The sequence below is a fragment of the Aspergillus mulundensis genome, assembly GCF_003369625.1.
Source record: "Aspergillus mulundensis strain DSM 5745 chromosome Unknown scaffold_11, whole genome shotgun sequence".
Lineage (NCBI taxonomy): Eukaryota > Fungi > Ascomycota > Eurotiomycetes > Eurotiales > Aspergillaceae > Aspergillus > Aspergillus mulundensis.
This window is the reverse complement of record NW_020797899.1, coordinates 906,940-921,533: the sequence shown is the minus strand read 5'-3', so window position 1 is coordinate 921,533 and position 14,594 is coordinate 906,940. Positions and strand designations below refer to the sequence as shown.

Sequence of the window (14,594 nt, the reverse complement as noted above, 5' to 3'; positions counted from 1 at the left end):
TTAACCTTTATTTACTCCTGGCTTTTGTTAGTATTTTAATAAGTAAGGTAATTAATTTAAAAATAGCCCTAATTATGGTAATAATATTTAGGATAATTATTTTTAAAAATAAAAGTTTTATTAAAAAAGGGCTTAAAATAGCCCTTACTATATACTATAGTGCTATTACCTAATTTTTTTATATATATAATATTTAAATTATGCTCCCCGCACGGAATATATATTATAAAAAACTATATAATATTATAAAGTTTTTTACCCCTATAACTAGCCAAATTTAGTAATTTTATAAAAATAATTTAATTAACCTAACCTATATTAAAAAATTAATAGCTATTTTTTAGCTATAATAATATATAGGTATAAGGTAAACCACGTTTTTAATATTTAATAATATAAATTAAAGCTTAACTTAGCCTAAAAATACCATGCTTTTTATTTTAAATCTTTTTTTAAGGCTTTAAGCTTTATATAAAAAACACGTGCCACTAAATTTAAACAAGCCTAGTAATTTTATATTAGCCTGTTATTATTATTTAAAAGTAATTTATATTAAATTTTTTTTTACTTAAAATTAATTATAAAGGTAATAAATAGTATTAGCTTTTTAAATACTTGTATAATAGCTATAAAATTTTAATATTAATTTATTTAATAATAATTATTATTAATATAAGTAAAAGGTAGTATAACAAGCTAGCCTAGCTTATTAAAATTAATATTATTCTTTTTAGTATATAAAAATACCTACTATATATTATAATAAAAATTTATATAGATTTTTTTTTAATGCTTCTGGTGCTATTTTAAGTTTTTTTTTTTAATTATAAAATAGGCCTTAATAATAAACTATTACTAAAGCATGGTACCTTATTAAAAAATATTAAAAGAGCTAGCCCGGGTATATATTACCTAATATACTTATATAAAATTAGTAAGGTTATATTTTTACTAGTTTAAACTATTTTAATTTTAATTTTTAAAAAGCTACATGGCCTAGTAATAGCTAACCCCCCCACGGGGATAAAATACTATAAAAAAAAGGGGTAAATAAAGGGGATAGGACTAATAAATTTAGGTAAAATATTATTAATTTAAGTTTTTTAAAATAGCTATATTATAAATATTATTTATTTTATTAACTACTTGGTTTAGGACTAACCGCATGTTATTTATATAATTAATTATATAATAATTATAGTATAACTAAATTAAATCCTATATATAAAGCTTACTAATACTAGGTAATATAAATAATATAATTATACCATGCATTTAGGGAATATTATAAAAAAAATATATATACTAATAGGACCTATTATACTTAATATTATTTATAATATTAGGTATAAAACCAGCTACCTTATTTAAGGTAGTAATATTATTAAATTAGCAGCCTTTGGCTTTATTTAATATTAGGTTTAAAAAGGGTAAAATTAAAAAAAATTTAATAAAATTATTATATAAAATATTACGGGTATATTAAAAAATCTAAATATATAATTAATACTACCTAATTAACTGCTTGTAGGGAAATACCTTTATAAATAAGTTATACTTATAAAATATATTACCTAAATAGTAAATAATAGCTTATATATTAATAAATTAGTATGTATTTTGCTTTTTTTATAGGGTTTAAGCTATTTTAAAATTTAGTATGTATATACTAGCATAAGAGGGTTTTAAGCCTAATATAATTAATAAAATAGCTTAAAATAAAGTATAAAAATATATATAATATATTTTTTAAGGGGCCCTAGTAATAGTAGGTAAACCCCTAAATTTAAAATATATATTTTTTAGTATAGCCAAGCTGTTTATCTTACGTGTAGCCAAGGGAGGTAAATAATAGCTAATTATTAATATAGTAAATTTATGCGTGAAACATGGTACTTATATAATTATTAAAACTAAAAAGCTATAAAATATAAAAATTTTTAGGTATTAAAGGGGGCTAAAGCCTAATTAAATTATTTTTATAATAATTATTAAAAAATTACTTAATATTATAGGAAATTAATACCTTTACTAGCTAATATAAAATATAATACTTAATATACTTAATATTTATATAGCTAAAGTTTAGATCCTTTTAGGGCTTTATTAAGTTATAAAATATTTTTAAAAAGGCTAGTTTATAATAATAAATAAGGTTAGTATATTAATATTTTTAATATTAAGTATTTTATTTTTTACATTATGGTAGGTTACCCCTACACTTTTTATAAATAAGGCTAATTAAGTAATTTTTAGGATTAATATTATTAATATAAAACTTGAATAAAAAGGGCTAAGTATAAGGGGGCTTACTAAAATAATATTAATTATATTTTACATGGTATTTTTAATTAAGTAAAAAAACCTTATAATTAGGCTTTATATAATAGTATTTAAGCTTGGGAAAAAAAGTAATATAGTTATTATAAATTTAGGTTAGGTATAATTTATATTTTATATTACTAAAGGCCTTAAAGTAGGACTTTTTATATTAAATATAGTAATAAAAATAAAAATTAAAGAAATCTGGCTAGCCATAGACCTAAATAGCCTAATAATAAAAAAAATAGTAAAAAAAGTTTTAATAAAAATTTTTAGGGATTTTCTCCTGGTAATAATTATAGTATATTATCCCTTATTTTAGGACTTTTTAATAAAAAAAAGGGGGGCGAGGGCCCGGGGGATAATAAAATATAAAAAATAAATTAAGTAATAGCAGGAAATTAATTAAAAAAAAAATATAAAAAATAAAAAAAATATTTAGTAAAAAAACCAGGGGGAAGTAATATATTTATATTTTTAAAAAACTTAATTTAAGTAAATATTTTAATTATAATAGGCCTGGTATTTTAGTTAAAACATACTAAAATATAATTAAAGTTATTAATTATAAAAAAATAAGGTTATCCCGGCCGCGGGAAGCTAAAATATATTAAAAAGTAAAATAAGCTAATATATTAAAAGTAAAAAATTTAATATTTAGTATATTATAAAGCCTATATTAATAATTAAAAGCCTTAAATTATTTTAACTAGGGCTATATTTAAAAATAAGTAAGCTTAATAATTTTTTAAAATACCACCCCTAGCTAGCAAGGCTATAAAAAAATTATATTAGTAGTTTAATTAAATAAATAAATTTATAAGCCTAGTTTATATAAAAGTTTTTTTATTATTACCTTTACCTTATATAAACTAGGCCCCCTAAAATAATAATTATACTTTTAAATATTTATACCTACTTTACTAGTAAGAAAGGGGTTATAAAAATAATAAAAAAAATAAAAATAATAAGTTAACTAGGGGTAAAACACTACTAGGAATATTAAATATAAGCTAAGCTATATTTAATTTAAGGATTAAAATACTTAAAATCTAGGAATTAAAAAGCCTAAATAAAGCTAAACTAGCCTAAAAAATTACTAGAATTAGCAGGGATAATAGTATAAAAAAATAAAAAAACATGCTTAATTATATACCGCTAGGGGCGCTAAATATAAGCTAAGTAAAAATAGCTTTAAAAATTATAAAGCTTAAATAAAGCTAAACTAGCCTAAAAAACTACTAGAGTTAACAGGGATAGTAATATAAAAAAATAAAAAAACATGCTTAATTATATACCGCTAGGGGCGCTAAATATAAGCTAAGTAAAAATAGCTTTAAAAATTAAAATACTTAAATAAAGCTAAACTAGCCTAAAGTTCCAGGGATTAAAAAGCTTAAATAAAGCTAAATTAGCTTAAAAAATTACTAAAGTTAGTAAAAATAGTAATATAAAAAAATAAAGGAACATACCTTATTATATATTATTAAGGGTTGTCAGGGCCGGAGCCGAGGGCTCCGGGCTGCCAAGCCCGGGCGCGGCCTAAAGGAGTTAGGTGTCGAGCGCTAGCGGGTTGGTGGGGCAAGCTAGTTGTCAGGTGACCAGAGGAGAGTGGATACATCCATGGAATCGGGATGGCTAGGCCTAAGCCTAGCCATGTTGGCCTTTTGGCTACCGTCACACCTCCATTTCCCGATTAGGAAGGTGAAGATCGCTGGCTTGACAAGGGTATTAAATATAGGCCAAGCAGTGCCTAAAAATCTAGGAATTAAAGTGCTTAAATAAAGCTAAACTAGCCTAAAAAATTATTACTAGGGGTGCTAAATATAGGCTAAGCAGTACCTAAAAATCTAGGGATTAAAGCTAGTTATAAAGGGCTAACTAGGGGTAAAATATTATTAAAGGCAAAAGTTATTAAAGCTAGTATATAAAAAGAATAATATACCTAAATATTTAGGGATTAAAAAACTTAAATAAAGCTAAATTAGCCTAAAAAAACCACTGGAGTTAGTAAGAATAATAATATAAAAAAATAAAAAAAATAATATGCTTAAACATCTAGGAATTATAAAGCCTAAATAAAGTTAAACTAGCTTAAGAAAACTACTAAAGTTAGTAAAAATAATAATATAAAAGGATAAAGGAATTAATATACCTAAAAATCTAGAAATTATAAAGCCTAAATAAAGCTAAACTAGCCTAAAAAACTATAAAAAAGCTAGTAAAAAAGGTAGCTATAAAAAATTAACTAGGGGGTAAAATATTACTAAAAGCACTAAATATAAGCTAAGTAGTATATAAAAATTTAAGAATTAAAGTACCTAAATAATAGCCTAAAAAATTACTAAAGTTAGTGTATAAAGAAAATTAAAGTGCTTAAAAATTTAGGAATTAAAGTGCCTAAATAATAGCCTAAAAAACCACTGGAGTTAACACATAAAAAAAATTAAAGTACCTAAAAATTTAGGAATTNTAATAGCCTAAAAAACCACTGGAGTTAACACATAAAAAAAATTAAAGTACCTAAAAATTTAGGAATTAAAGTGCCTAAATAATAGCCTAAAAAACTACTAAAATTAGTATATAAAAAAAATTAGCGTGCCTAAAGATCTAGGGATTAAAAAGCCTAAAAATAAAGCTAAAATAGCCTAAAAAACCACTAAAGTTAGCATATAAAAAAAATTAGCATGTCTAAAAATCTAGGGATTAAAAAGTCTAAAAATAAAGCTAAGCTAGCTTAAAAAACTACTAAAGTTAATATATAAAAAAAATTAACATACTTAAAAAATTACTAAAGTTAGTGCATGGAGGGGATTAACATGCCTAAAAAACTAGGAATTAAAAAGCTTAAAAAACCACCGGAGTTAGTATATAAAGGGAAATAAAGTATATTAAATAAAGCCAGGTAAATATAGTAATACAAAAAAATAAAAAGGCATGCCTAATTATAGCTAAAGCTAAAGTTAAATAAGAAGTGGCTTAATAAAAGGTATAAAATTATAAAAATAAAAGAAAATACTAAAGGCGGTACACGGGGGTAGAAGGTAAAAGGCGGAACAGGAAGGCAGAAACCAATAATTAAGCTAGAATATCCAGAAATATGGGAGGGGATAGGTATTGATTAGTCCAACAGCTAAAGTATAATTCTAGATCTCTAATATCCTCCCTGATCCACAAGACCCTCTGTATGAACCTGCGCAGGCGGAAGATCGACCTCCACAGGCCCAAAATACTCAGTAAACACCTTCTTCAGATCCTCATCAGCCAACTGCATATGCTCTCCGGAGAGCATCCCAAACTCCAATGCTCCTTTCTCATCCAGCTCCCTCAACCCCAGCCAATCCTCCTTATAGATGTCCCTCTCCCGCAACGGCGTCACCTCCCCTGTAGTCGTATTGACCTCCGCAAACCACGAGCTCTCTTTCGGATGCACAATAGTATCGTCCTCAAACATGAACATCGCAAAGCGGTTCAAGCTGCTCAGGTTCTTTTTGTAGGTCACATTCTTCAGCACCCTCTCGTTATTCACGTCCGCCAGGAAGTTGCTGTTCTCCAGGTACTCGTCCAGCTCGACGGGGTCGCGAAAGTACTGCGCCGGAACGAACCGTGATTGCACAAGATTCGACCACCGTCCGAGGCGGAGCAGGGCCTCTGCGCCCCGGCACACAAAGTCGCCCCAGCTGCACGCTTGGAATTCGAAGATCCCGTTATGTTGGCTGCCGAAAGTGACTAGGTTTCGGATTGGGGGTTTATTGCATCGCTCGACGTATGCGCGGAGAAATTGTCCGCCCTGCGAGAAGCCTAGGGCGTTGATTGCGGGTGCGGTGGAGAGGATCGGTTCGGCGGCGAGCTGGGCGCAGACGGTAGAAACTTGGTCAGAGACATTCCCGAGAAACGTGGCTTGTCGGTCGCTGGATGCGGAGTCGCCGATGTGAATTATGTGCACGTATGTCCCTGGGTTGATGGATTCTGCGAGCGATGCGACCTCTTTGAGGCCTGCGCGGGTGTAGTCATCGCCAAGGCCGTGCCAGATAACGAGCGGGAGGGGGGTGAGCTCGGAGGACGAGGTTGGGAGCGCGGCTGATAAGAATGGAAGGGCGACGAGCGAGACATAGGTAAAGGGTCGCATGTTGGAGTTGATGGTAAGAGATGTAAGATGTAGCAAGAGAGGCGCGAGGTACGACGGTATGGGGCGCGGGCGAAATGCGGAGAAGCTCCCGAGTCTCGTCCCACATGTGATCTGCCCTGTCTCTACCACGGATGGCTCGAACCATCGCAGCCGACGAAGAAACTACTCGAAGAGGATTTGCCGATACAAAACCTCTGCGGCAATTAATGGTCATTGATCAATCCATAACATGACAGAAGCATATCTTGAATGACACCAACCGCCAGAAGGATGACAGTCCCAAGCTAAAGAGATACGCACAAATCTGTAAATTTTCGTACACTGAACCATAACAGAGAGCTCAAATCACAGGGATATAATATAAAGGAAATCTAATAGTGCAGACCGCACAAGGAATGAATATCAGCCTGCCCAACAGGCAGAAATAGCAATGCAGAAGTATGTGCAGGAAGCCCGGAACAAAGAAATAAATGCGTGTGAAGTAGTCAATAGCCATAAAAACCAAATCAAGAAAGAAGGAAAGGTGGAAAGAGAAAGTAAAAGTAGGTTGCCTAGTATGGCGGGCGTCCAATTCCGCCAGTCACATTGCGTCGGCCACTGTAGTTGGAAGCAACTCTCGGTTGAAGAGTAGCAGCTGGGTCCGATGATGATAGAAACCCGTCCAGGAGTTTCTCTACATTGCGCCGCTGAGAGCTCTCCTCTACTCCCTGCAAGCCGTATGATTGAGCCCCGGTGGATTTACCGTTGATCGCTACTTCTGGCACATCAGCACCGTTTGCTAACCCGGCACCGGTCCGAGATTTTTGCCTGTGGAGAGTCTTGTTATCCGCAGACTTTCCATTGAGCGTGCCCTGTTTACGTGATGTAGCTGTCGACGGGCGGTCCGATGTAGGCAAGGAGCGCTGGGAGTCGTTGGGAAACCCGCCTGGGATAGAGATGCCGTGCGGAATCGGTGGGACTGGAGGTATCGAGTAGGAGGAAGCCCAAGAAGTGCTTGATTGCTGTTCGTAACTACCTCCGTTGCTCATCAGAGCCCTAGGTGTTTCCATACCATCGCCATCGAGTGGCTCCTGTCCATCTCTCGTGGGGGGTCGGATTGACACTGCGTCTCCTTCATATTCAGAGTTGGAAAAGCCGCTGACCATGCTCTCGCTGCTGGAAGAGATGATGCTGCCGCTGGAGGCATCTAATCGGCCCCGCAATGGGCTCAATCGTCGATCCCTATCAGGGGCCTGTACAGAGAGAACACGCCTTAGCTCGTTTACACGAACAGGAGAGTCTCTGCTGGAGCTGTGATTTGGGGTGGCCGTCTTATCCGGCATGCTCATACGCCGAGAGGTCTGGAGACCTGCGGTCGCCACGTGGGCGGTAGATGGTGAGTTTGTTGAAGTAGAACTACCAGTACCATTGGCGTGCGCATGGCCGCGCATACCTAAAGTCCCTGTTCTCGACCCGTTAAGAGAAAGGGCCTCCGCCTTTTCTCGTTCAGCGGCTTCCAGTGCGCTTTGCTTGGACCAGGGCGAGAGCATTTGTTCTCTGACAACCGATGGAAGAAGGTCGCTTGAGTGCAGATTGACAGGGTTTAGATGTCCTTCTATTACAGGCTTTCCCAAATTGCGTCCCGGGGAAGTTGGCGCATCATTAGCAGACAGAGTACGGTTGTAAGACTCCTCGATCCGGCGGACGAACTCTTCAACACCACTTTTGAACGGAGTCACGTTATTCGTTTCCCTGGTATTATGGCTCACAGCATGTTGATCTTCTCCGACAATGCTTTCAAGACTGTTGAAAGAGAGCCCGATGCCTTCCAACCAAATGCTTCGAGCTATTCGGTTTTCGATTTCGGTCACAATCTCCTGTCCAACCCTAGAAGTGTCCAGGCCGAAAGTCTCACACAATACCCACAGGTAACCATATACCAGGCTCCCAATGTTCACTTTAGCTGAAGGTGTGCTTAAACTCTGAGAGGTGGCCATGTCGTCTTGAAGCCTCAGGATCATTGGTAGCCCAAATCTAGCCGCATTGATGCCAAGATGTTGCACCAGGCTGCCTAGAAGTAGGTGTAGTATACGGACCTCGGTCTCTTGTGTCGGACGCTGGAGAGCAACTTCATAAATCGTCAAATGCAGCAAGCGAAGGAAGTTTGATTGAGCAACGACCACGGCCTTTTCCCTCGGATGAGCCCCCGTTGCTCGCTTAACACCTCTCTCTGAAGCATCTGAGAAATCACGCCTCGCTGACATTATAGCAGTTTTGGTTGATCGGTCTTTCAGCTTCAGATCGCTTTTGTTCGTCTCTAGTTTCAGCCAGTAAAGGAGTGCATCAACGTACGCGTACCTCACTTCCTTTTGCGGGTCCTGGAGGAGCCAGTGGGTTCCCTCCCAGACATGAATTCCAACAGGGTTCCGCGATTCAGCACCGGCTGACGCCATAGGTCGCTGAGAGTTTGCCACAAGTAGGATGTTTTTAATAGCCCTAAGAGCGCAGACTTTCGCGCTTGTTGAGAAAAAGGATGTTGGGTTTGCTTCCGATAAAGGGCCGTCTAGCTGTTCAGGTACTGCAGGCGATACCTTATCTTGGCCATGCGGCGGTTTTATCCGAGTCAAGATAGCCCTGAGCATATCAACAACCTGGTCCCCATAGTAGATGTGCGTAGTGAGGTCTCCGATGCACTTTTGGAGGAGTAAAAGCAGGTCCTTCTCCTTGTGAGAAAGTTCGGTATCATCATCGTTGCTTGGCTTTTCGTTTTCAACCGGGTGCTCATCGGTGGGTTTTGCAGAAGCCGGCGAGACCAGGATTGCCATGTAGCGCATCAACCCCAGCAAGACATCGATCACGCTAAGCCCAATCATGTTCACTGAAGATTTCAAGAGGTAGTCGATGATGTAAATAATAGTATAAGCCTGATCCAGTGTCTTCTCCTTGGGCGGGAATTCGAATAGGACTTCCATGGCAGCGGTAGAAATGATGAAACGAGCCTGAACGGGGCACCATTTGGCTACAACCTCAATCAACGATGTGGCCCAGTTGTTTTCGTCCGTTTCGAGCGATAGGTAAGTGTTGTTCGCTTGTCCTTTTCGCAGAATAAAATCCAGCACGAGTCTTGTGGTGAGGCGAATCTGACCACGGGTGCTGCCATTAACAATGATCTGTTCCAGACAGCGCAGGGCAAGTAGCCGCATATCTAATTCAGCTTTCTTGTCGACATCCGCAATGTTCTGAGCCGCCAAAGCGGGATCGCCTTCTGCAGTGTCAACGGTCTGCACGGTAACTGCGCTATATCTCCGGCGTACCGCTGGGTCCGGCGCATGCCGCTCCGTTTCCTGGAGTTTGCGCTCGAGAGATGCGATCATTGTGTCTTCTCCATTATACAGGTTTTCCAGGATGACTGGTAGTATTATTCGCAGTGAATCACCGCCATCGGCTGCCAGGCCAGCTTCGGAGCTGACTACTCCCTTGATAGCTCGTAGTCCTGCGTTCTTCCACCGTATCGCCTGCGGAGGGCTGGGAGCCTTTGACTGAAGCTGGTGTTCCTCCTCATGAGCAAATCCCGCATATATCTGGACGACTTCGCGGTACTGGTTGGCGAAGTCCTGTTCAGCAGACAGCGCAGCCATGTCCTGATGCCGGCAAAAGGTCTCGAAAGTGGCGATCGAATCCTCCACCATAGAGATATCACGAGACCGCAGCACAGTTTCGATAACGGTCAAGACAGATCGAGCGAAAATTGGTAGATCGCGGGGAACTTTCTCAATGAGCGCGCTAAGAATTTGGAGCGTAACTTGGACATTTCTAACGAAGAGATTCAAAGTCAGCGCGAACAGTCCAGACGGAGCATCAGGAAACGGTCTCTTGGTTTTTAATCTCCTAACTCACCCCATTTTACGGCGCCAGACGTCTCGGGCGGCTCTTTTCTCCAGGAAGGCGCTGACCTTGGGCAGCTTGCTGCGGCGCGTGCTCACATAGTAAAGAAGGTAGGAAAGTTCGCTGGAATTCGGTTTGACATCTTGGACCCCTTTTTGGTATTGGGGATAGCACTTAAGGACCAGTATCTGGTGTTTCGGCCGACATTTCTGGCGCACCGTTTCCATCGGCATGTTGAGATGGTGTCCGTAGGGGATGCTCCAGGGATACGCGTACCGGTTCCACGAAGTCGAAAAATCCAGGTCAGTCCGATGTAGAAGTCCGCGAATAGCCAAGAGGAATGAAGGGAGTCGGAGCGAGCGGGTCTGAGTGAGATCGTTGTTATACCATCGGGGCTCAGGAGAACTTGATGTCACCTCGCAGCAGTGATGAGCGGAGATTGGTGAGATTGCTGGCTAGAGGAGTTCGCAATCAGTGCGGATAATGCGGATCATCAAGGAGAGAGAAGATCCATCGGCAGAGGAGATCCAATGCGCACTGTGGCCTTCTGCCGCAACAATGTTGCTTGAAGAAGACGACAGTTGTCGTTTGGGAGTGACGAGGGGAACAGGGAAATAACGTGGTTGGGTCGGCGAGTCGGTTTCACCCTGTCAGCGGACGAAGACTTGACGATCAAATTTCCCAGAAGGCAGAGTGTTTAGAGGGCAATTATGGAGCCTTTAGAGATGAAGCATTATTTATTTGTTCTATGGAATATTCTCGGTCGTGTCCCTAAACATTGAGGTTCGTCTGTACCACCCGGCCGACCCTGGCGCCTTCCTGTTTGACCGGGGTTACGCCGCCGGGGCCATTCAAACGAAGAAGCTGTAACTTTATCCATGGATATTCCCAGGACCTCATTCCATTCTTCAGTCTTATTTTTTGTTTGCCAGCCACGATGTCGATACGCCAACTGGTGCGCGGTTGTAGATAGAATCTCCTAGAGACAGGATAGAGTGTACGCCGTATACTTCAGCTTCTTCTCGTTCTTCGCACACTGTTGGTGCTTTGGTTGAGTAACAAGCACGGATGCACACCCTCGGGTTCTCCGAGGATAGCAGTACTGGGAACCTGGTGTGTGCTCCGTATCAGCGTTCCCCTCGTCCTCGAAACTGGCGGCATCTCGATGGGCAATCACGGGAAGCGGACCTCGGTCACACATGATGCAACAAAAGCCCAAACATAGTGTCAGTGGACATTACCTTCGCGAGAAACACCACATATTGATAATAGAGACGCGGAGTATAACGCCGCAGTCTAAAACAGATTATGCCCAACCGAGACATTTCGGTTGCATAGAACCTCCAATCTGCAGCAAGTTCGTCTGGTTTCCAGGGAACAAAATCCATTGGCTCTTGATGGCTACAGAGCGCCCTGAAAAGGTCCAATCCCTGTCACAACAGGCATAATCAAGACTTGCTATCTTGATTTTCAGCGTTTCCCGGTTCCGCTTTATTTTGCTCCGCATCTTGTTCTCCCGATTCAACCACATTCTGCTCGCCGCTGAAGTCGACTCCCGCCAACCCTTCTATCACCTGCGGACGAATAATATCACGACGGAAGTTTTCTTCTTGAAGAAGCCGTAGCGCGCGCAGTGTTGCACCAGGATGTGTCAGGAATTGGGAGTACTCGGGCGTCTTCCAGTAGGAGTATAGATAAGCAAGGTAGGCTGCGAAGGCCTCGGCGTCCGGGTCTGAGTTGTCGTCATTAATTTCGCTCTCGTTACCAGATTTGGATATCCCTAGCAGGCTTGGATAGTTCACGGCAAGGTGAGAAAGGTAGTACGGATTGGCGAGGGAGGACACGAATTCGAGCTCGAGTGTGAACCGAGGATTGGTGAGAGTGGCCGGCGGTGGCTGCGCTTGATCTGGCTGTGGTTGAGCCATGTGACGAAATGACGGTAATTCTCGTAGATACTGAGGATAGTTGATGTATGTTAACGGAATTCTTTGATCCTCTTGTAGTTGTCGTGGGAAGACTGGAAAGTGTCGCGGGGACTCGGCGAGACTGAGAGAGTGAAGAGTGAAGCAGCTCCAGCTTGAACCGCACTAACTTGCCAAGACCGGGGATGCTGGTGTTGGCCGCAAAGGAACTCCGCGCTCTGCTCCACAGCCAACTCTCCCAAGTCTCGACCTGGTCGCCGACATCAGCTTATACGACATGATTGACAGGTAAAGCTTAATATGTGTCTAATCTTGTATAGTATTCACAATGGGATGGCTTATATATTCTTCCTCACCATGGGTTCTGTCAGTTCTGGGCTTCCAGCCGCTCCGCCCCGAATTCCTGAACTATCCACGCACACCATTCCTCAAACGCAGACCTCCATTGAGTCATCCGAAAAGCCTTGAGACCATTGCTGTTGCCATCAATCCCCTGCAGCCACTCGGAGTCCGTCTCGTCCTCGAAGGCTGCCCATCGGATACTATCTTCTGCCATGGTTGCAAGTCCCGCAAGGCCCGTGTTCTCAAAGGCTGCAGTCACCTGGTAGAAGTCATGGCTCAGCCCGTTCTTCCCGTGCCCGAGAACGGCCGGGTCGTCGTTATTCAGCGAAACAGCCACGCCGCGCGACAGCAGCGCTGGCATCGGGTGCATCAGTATATTCGATGTGAGGCGGAGAACTTCATGGGAAATCGGGCACATTTCAATAAGGATTTTCTTGTCCTTGACGAGGTCGATAAGGAGAGGATGTTTGTACAGCGAAAAGGCGTGTCCAATCCTTCGGGAGTTCAACAGGATGGCGTCCACTAGGTTGCTATCGGTGCTATCGCCGTCGCCTAGGCACTCGCCGGCGTGAAAGAAGAAGGGTATCTGAAGTTGCTTTTCGACACATTGTTGCTGGAACCACTTGGCGAGCGGGAGAAGTTCGACCAGAGGACGACCTGCGTCTTCCTGGCCGACGAAGTCAAAGCCCGCGATGATAGAGGGGTATGCCTTCTTACAATCCAGACACTGCATCATGGACTCCTTGATGGGTTCATCGGGAAAACTGCGTATCGCGGTCCAGATGATCCTTGCGTCCCAGAACCCTTTGCCTTGGGGAGAAGACAGATACGCAGTCACTTCTTCATGGAAGCATTGCAAGAAGTATAAGAAATCAGACTCGGCAACGTCCGAGCCTTCTCGGTAGAAGGGGCAAGGAGCTAGACGCAGTTCAACATACTTGATGCCGTCGTCATGAAGCTGCTGCAAAAGCCTGGGTATACACCGTCGAAAGATGGGCTCCGTAAAGAACAACCCACCGATAGCGCCAAAACAGGACTGAAATTTATTCCACACATCCTTGATCCCATGATGATGTTCCAAAGCCTCTTCCTCGTTAATAGTCATCCTCGAAACAGCCCACGCTTTGAAGGCCTCAACACCCCCAGGATAGGCCTTGGCCGCAGCAGCAACCGGCACAAGCTGATCTTGAGTATAATCCGCCTGCCATATATTCATCTCGGCCTCACACCCATTCTGCGCCTCTCCGGCAAATCCAGGCCTATACAAGAACTGGAACGGCTCCGACCATTTCCCGGCAGACCCAATCCCCGGACACAGCGGCACAGGACTCGAAATGTAGAACCCAGGCAACTCAATAGCCTGCTGCACCATCCAGTCGATATCAATCATGGCTTCCATGTGCGCATGCAGCAGACACCCCTTCGGCATCGCAGCAATAATCCTCCACAACACCGTCTTCTCCATGCGCTCTCTCGACAGCGCAAAAGACATACCCGGGAACGTAACATCCTTCAAGTCGAGTTTCCCTTCAGACGTAGATGCAGGCGTCCATACAGACTCCACTTCCTTCTTGCGGATGTTTGCGAGTACTTTCGCGGCGGTCTTCGCGACCGGCGACATGCGCTGACTGAAGGCGTAGTCGTGTCGACTGCTTTTCTCCTGCTCCAGAAGCGCGGCGCGCTTGGACAGGTGCGTTTCAATTGTATCTTGGGCCATGGTGCTGGTAATTGATGTTGAGTGGCGTTCTCTTTGAAAATCTTGGTTTTCAGGTACGAGCACGCAATATCTTTCTTGTGCTTGGTTATCAGACGAGATTGATTTTTTCCCTCGCCAAGGTGATAGCAGCAAAATCGATTGCAACGTCGGATATTGTCCTTGTGATTCTAGACTTGCATGGGACGATTGGCGGGCGCGATATGGAGGGACAATGGAGGGGCGTAAAGATTATCGGTTGGTCCCCCGCGCCAGAGGCCGTTTAACCCCAAAACACCTATTCTGGGGGTCGGAGGCTGCC

The 14,594-nt window shown here is 41.2% G+C and overlaps 4 protein-coding genes across 4 annotated transcripts; all 4 read right to left on the bottom strand.

Moving 5' to 3' along the window:
* Window positions 1–5,476: 5,476 nt before the first annotated feature.
* On the bottom strand, window positions 5,477–6,451 carry DSM5745_09195 (palmitoyl-protein thioesterase family protein; the record flags this gene model as incomplete). The annotated part of the gene is made up of 1 exon (XM_026751211.1): window positions 5,477–6,451. The coding sequence occupies one exon, from the start codon at window positions 6,449–6,451 to the stop codon at window positions 5,477–5,479; it is 975 nt and encodes a 324-aa protein (XP_026600297.1).
* A 551-nt stretch (window positions 6,452–7,002) lies between these two features.
* DSM5745_09194 (uncharacterized protein) lies at window positions 7,003–10,548 on the bottom strand (the record flags this gene model as incomplete). The annotated part of the gene is made up of 2 exons (XM_026751210.1): window positions 7,003–10,243; window positions 10,328–10,548. 2 exons carry the CDS (start codon window positions 10,546–10,548, stop codon window positions 7,003–7,005), a joined length of 3,462 nt encoding a protein of 1,153 aa, XP_026600296.1.
* A 1,215-nt stretch (window positions 10,549–11,763) lies between these two features.
* DSM5745_09193 (mediator of RNA polymerase II transcription subunit 31) lies at window positions 11,764–12,240 on the bottom strand (the record flags this gene model as incomplete). Its single annotated transcript, XM_026751209.1, has 1 exon — window positions 11,764–12,240. One exon carries the CDS (start codon window positions 12,238–12,240, stop codon window positions 11,764–11,766), a length of 477 nt encoding a protein of 158 aa, XP_026600295.1.
* Window positions 12,241–12,604: 364 nt separating this feature from the next.
* On the bottom strand, window positions 12,605–14,296 carry DSM5745_09192 (uncharacterized protein; the record flags this gene model as incomplete). The annotated part of the gene is made up of 1 exon (XM_026751208.1): window positions 12,605–14,296. The coding sequence occupies one exon, from the start codon at window positions 14,294–14,296 to the stop codon at window positions 12,605–12,607; it is 1,692 nt and encodes a 563-aa protein (XP_026600294.1).
* Window positions 14,297–14,594: the final 298 nt, after the last annotated feature.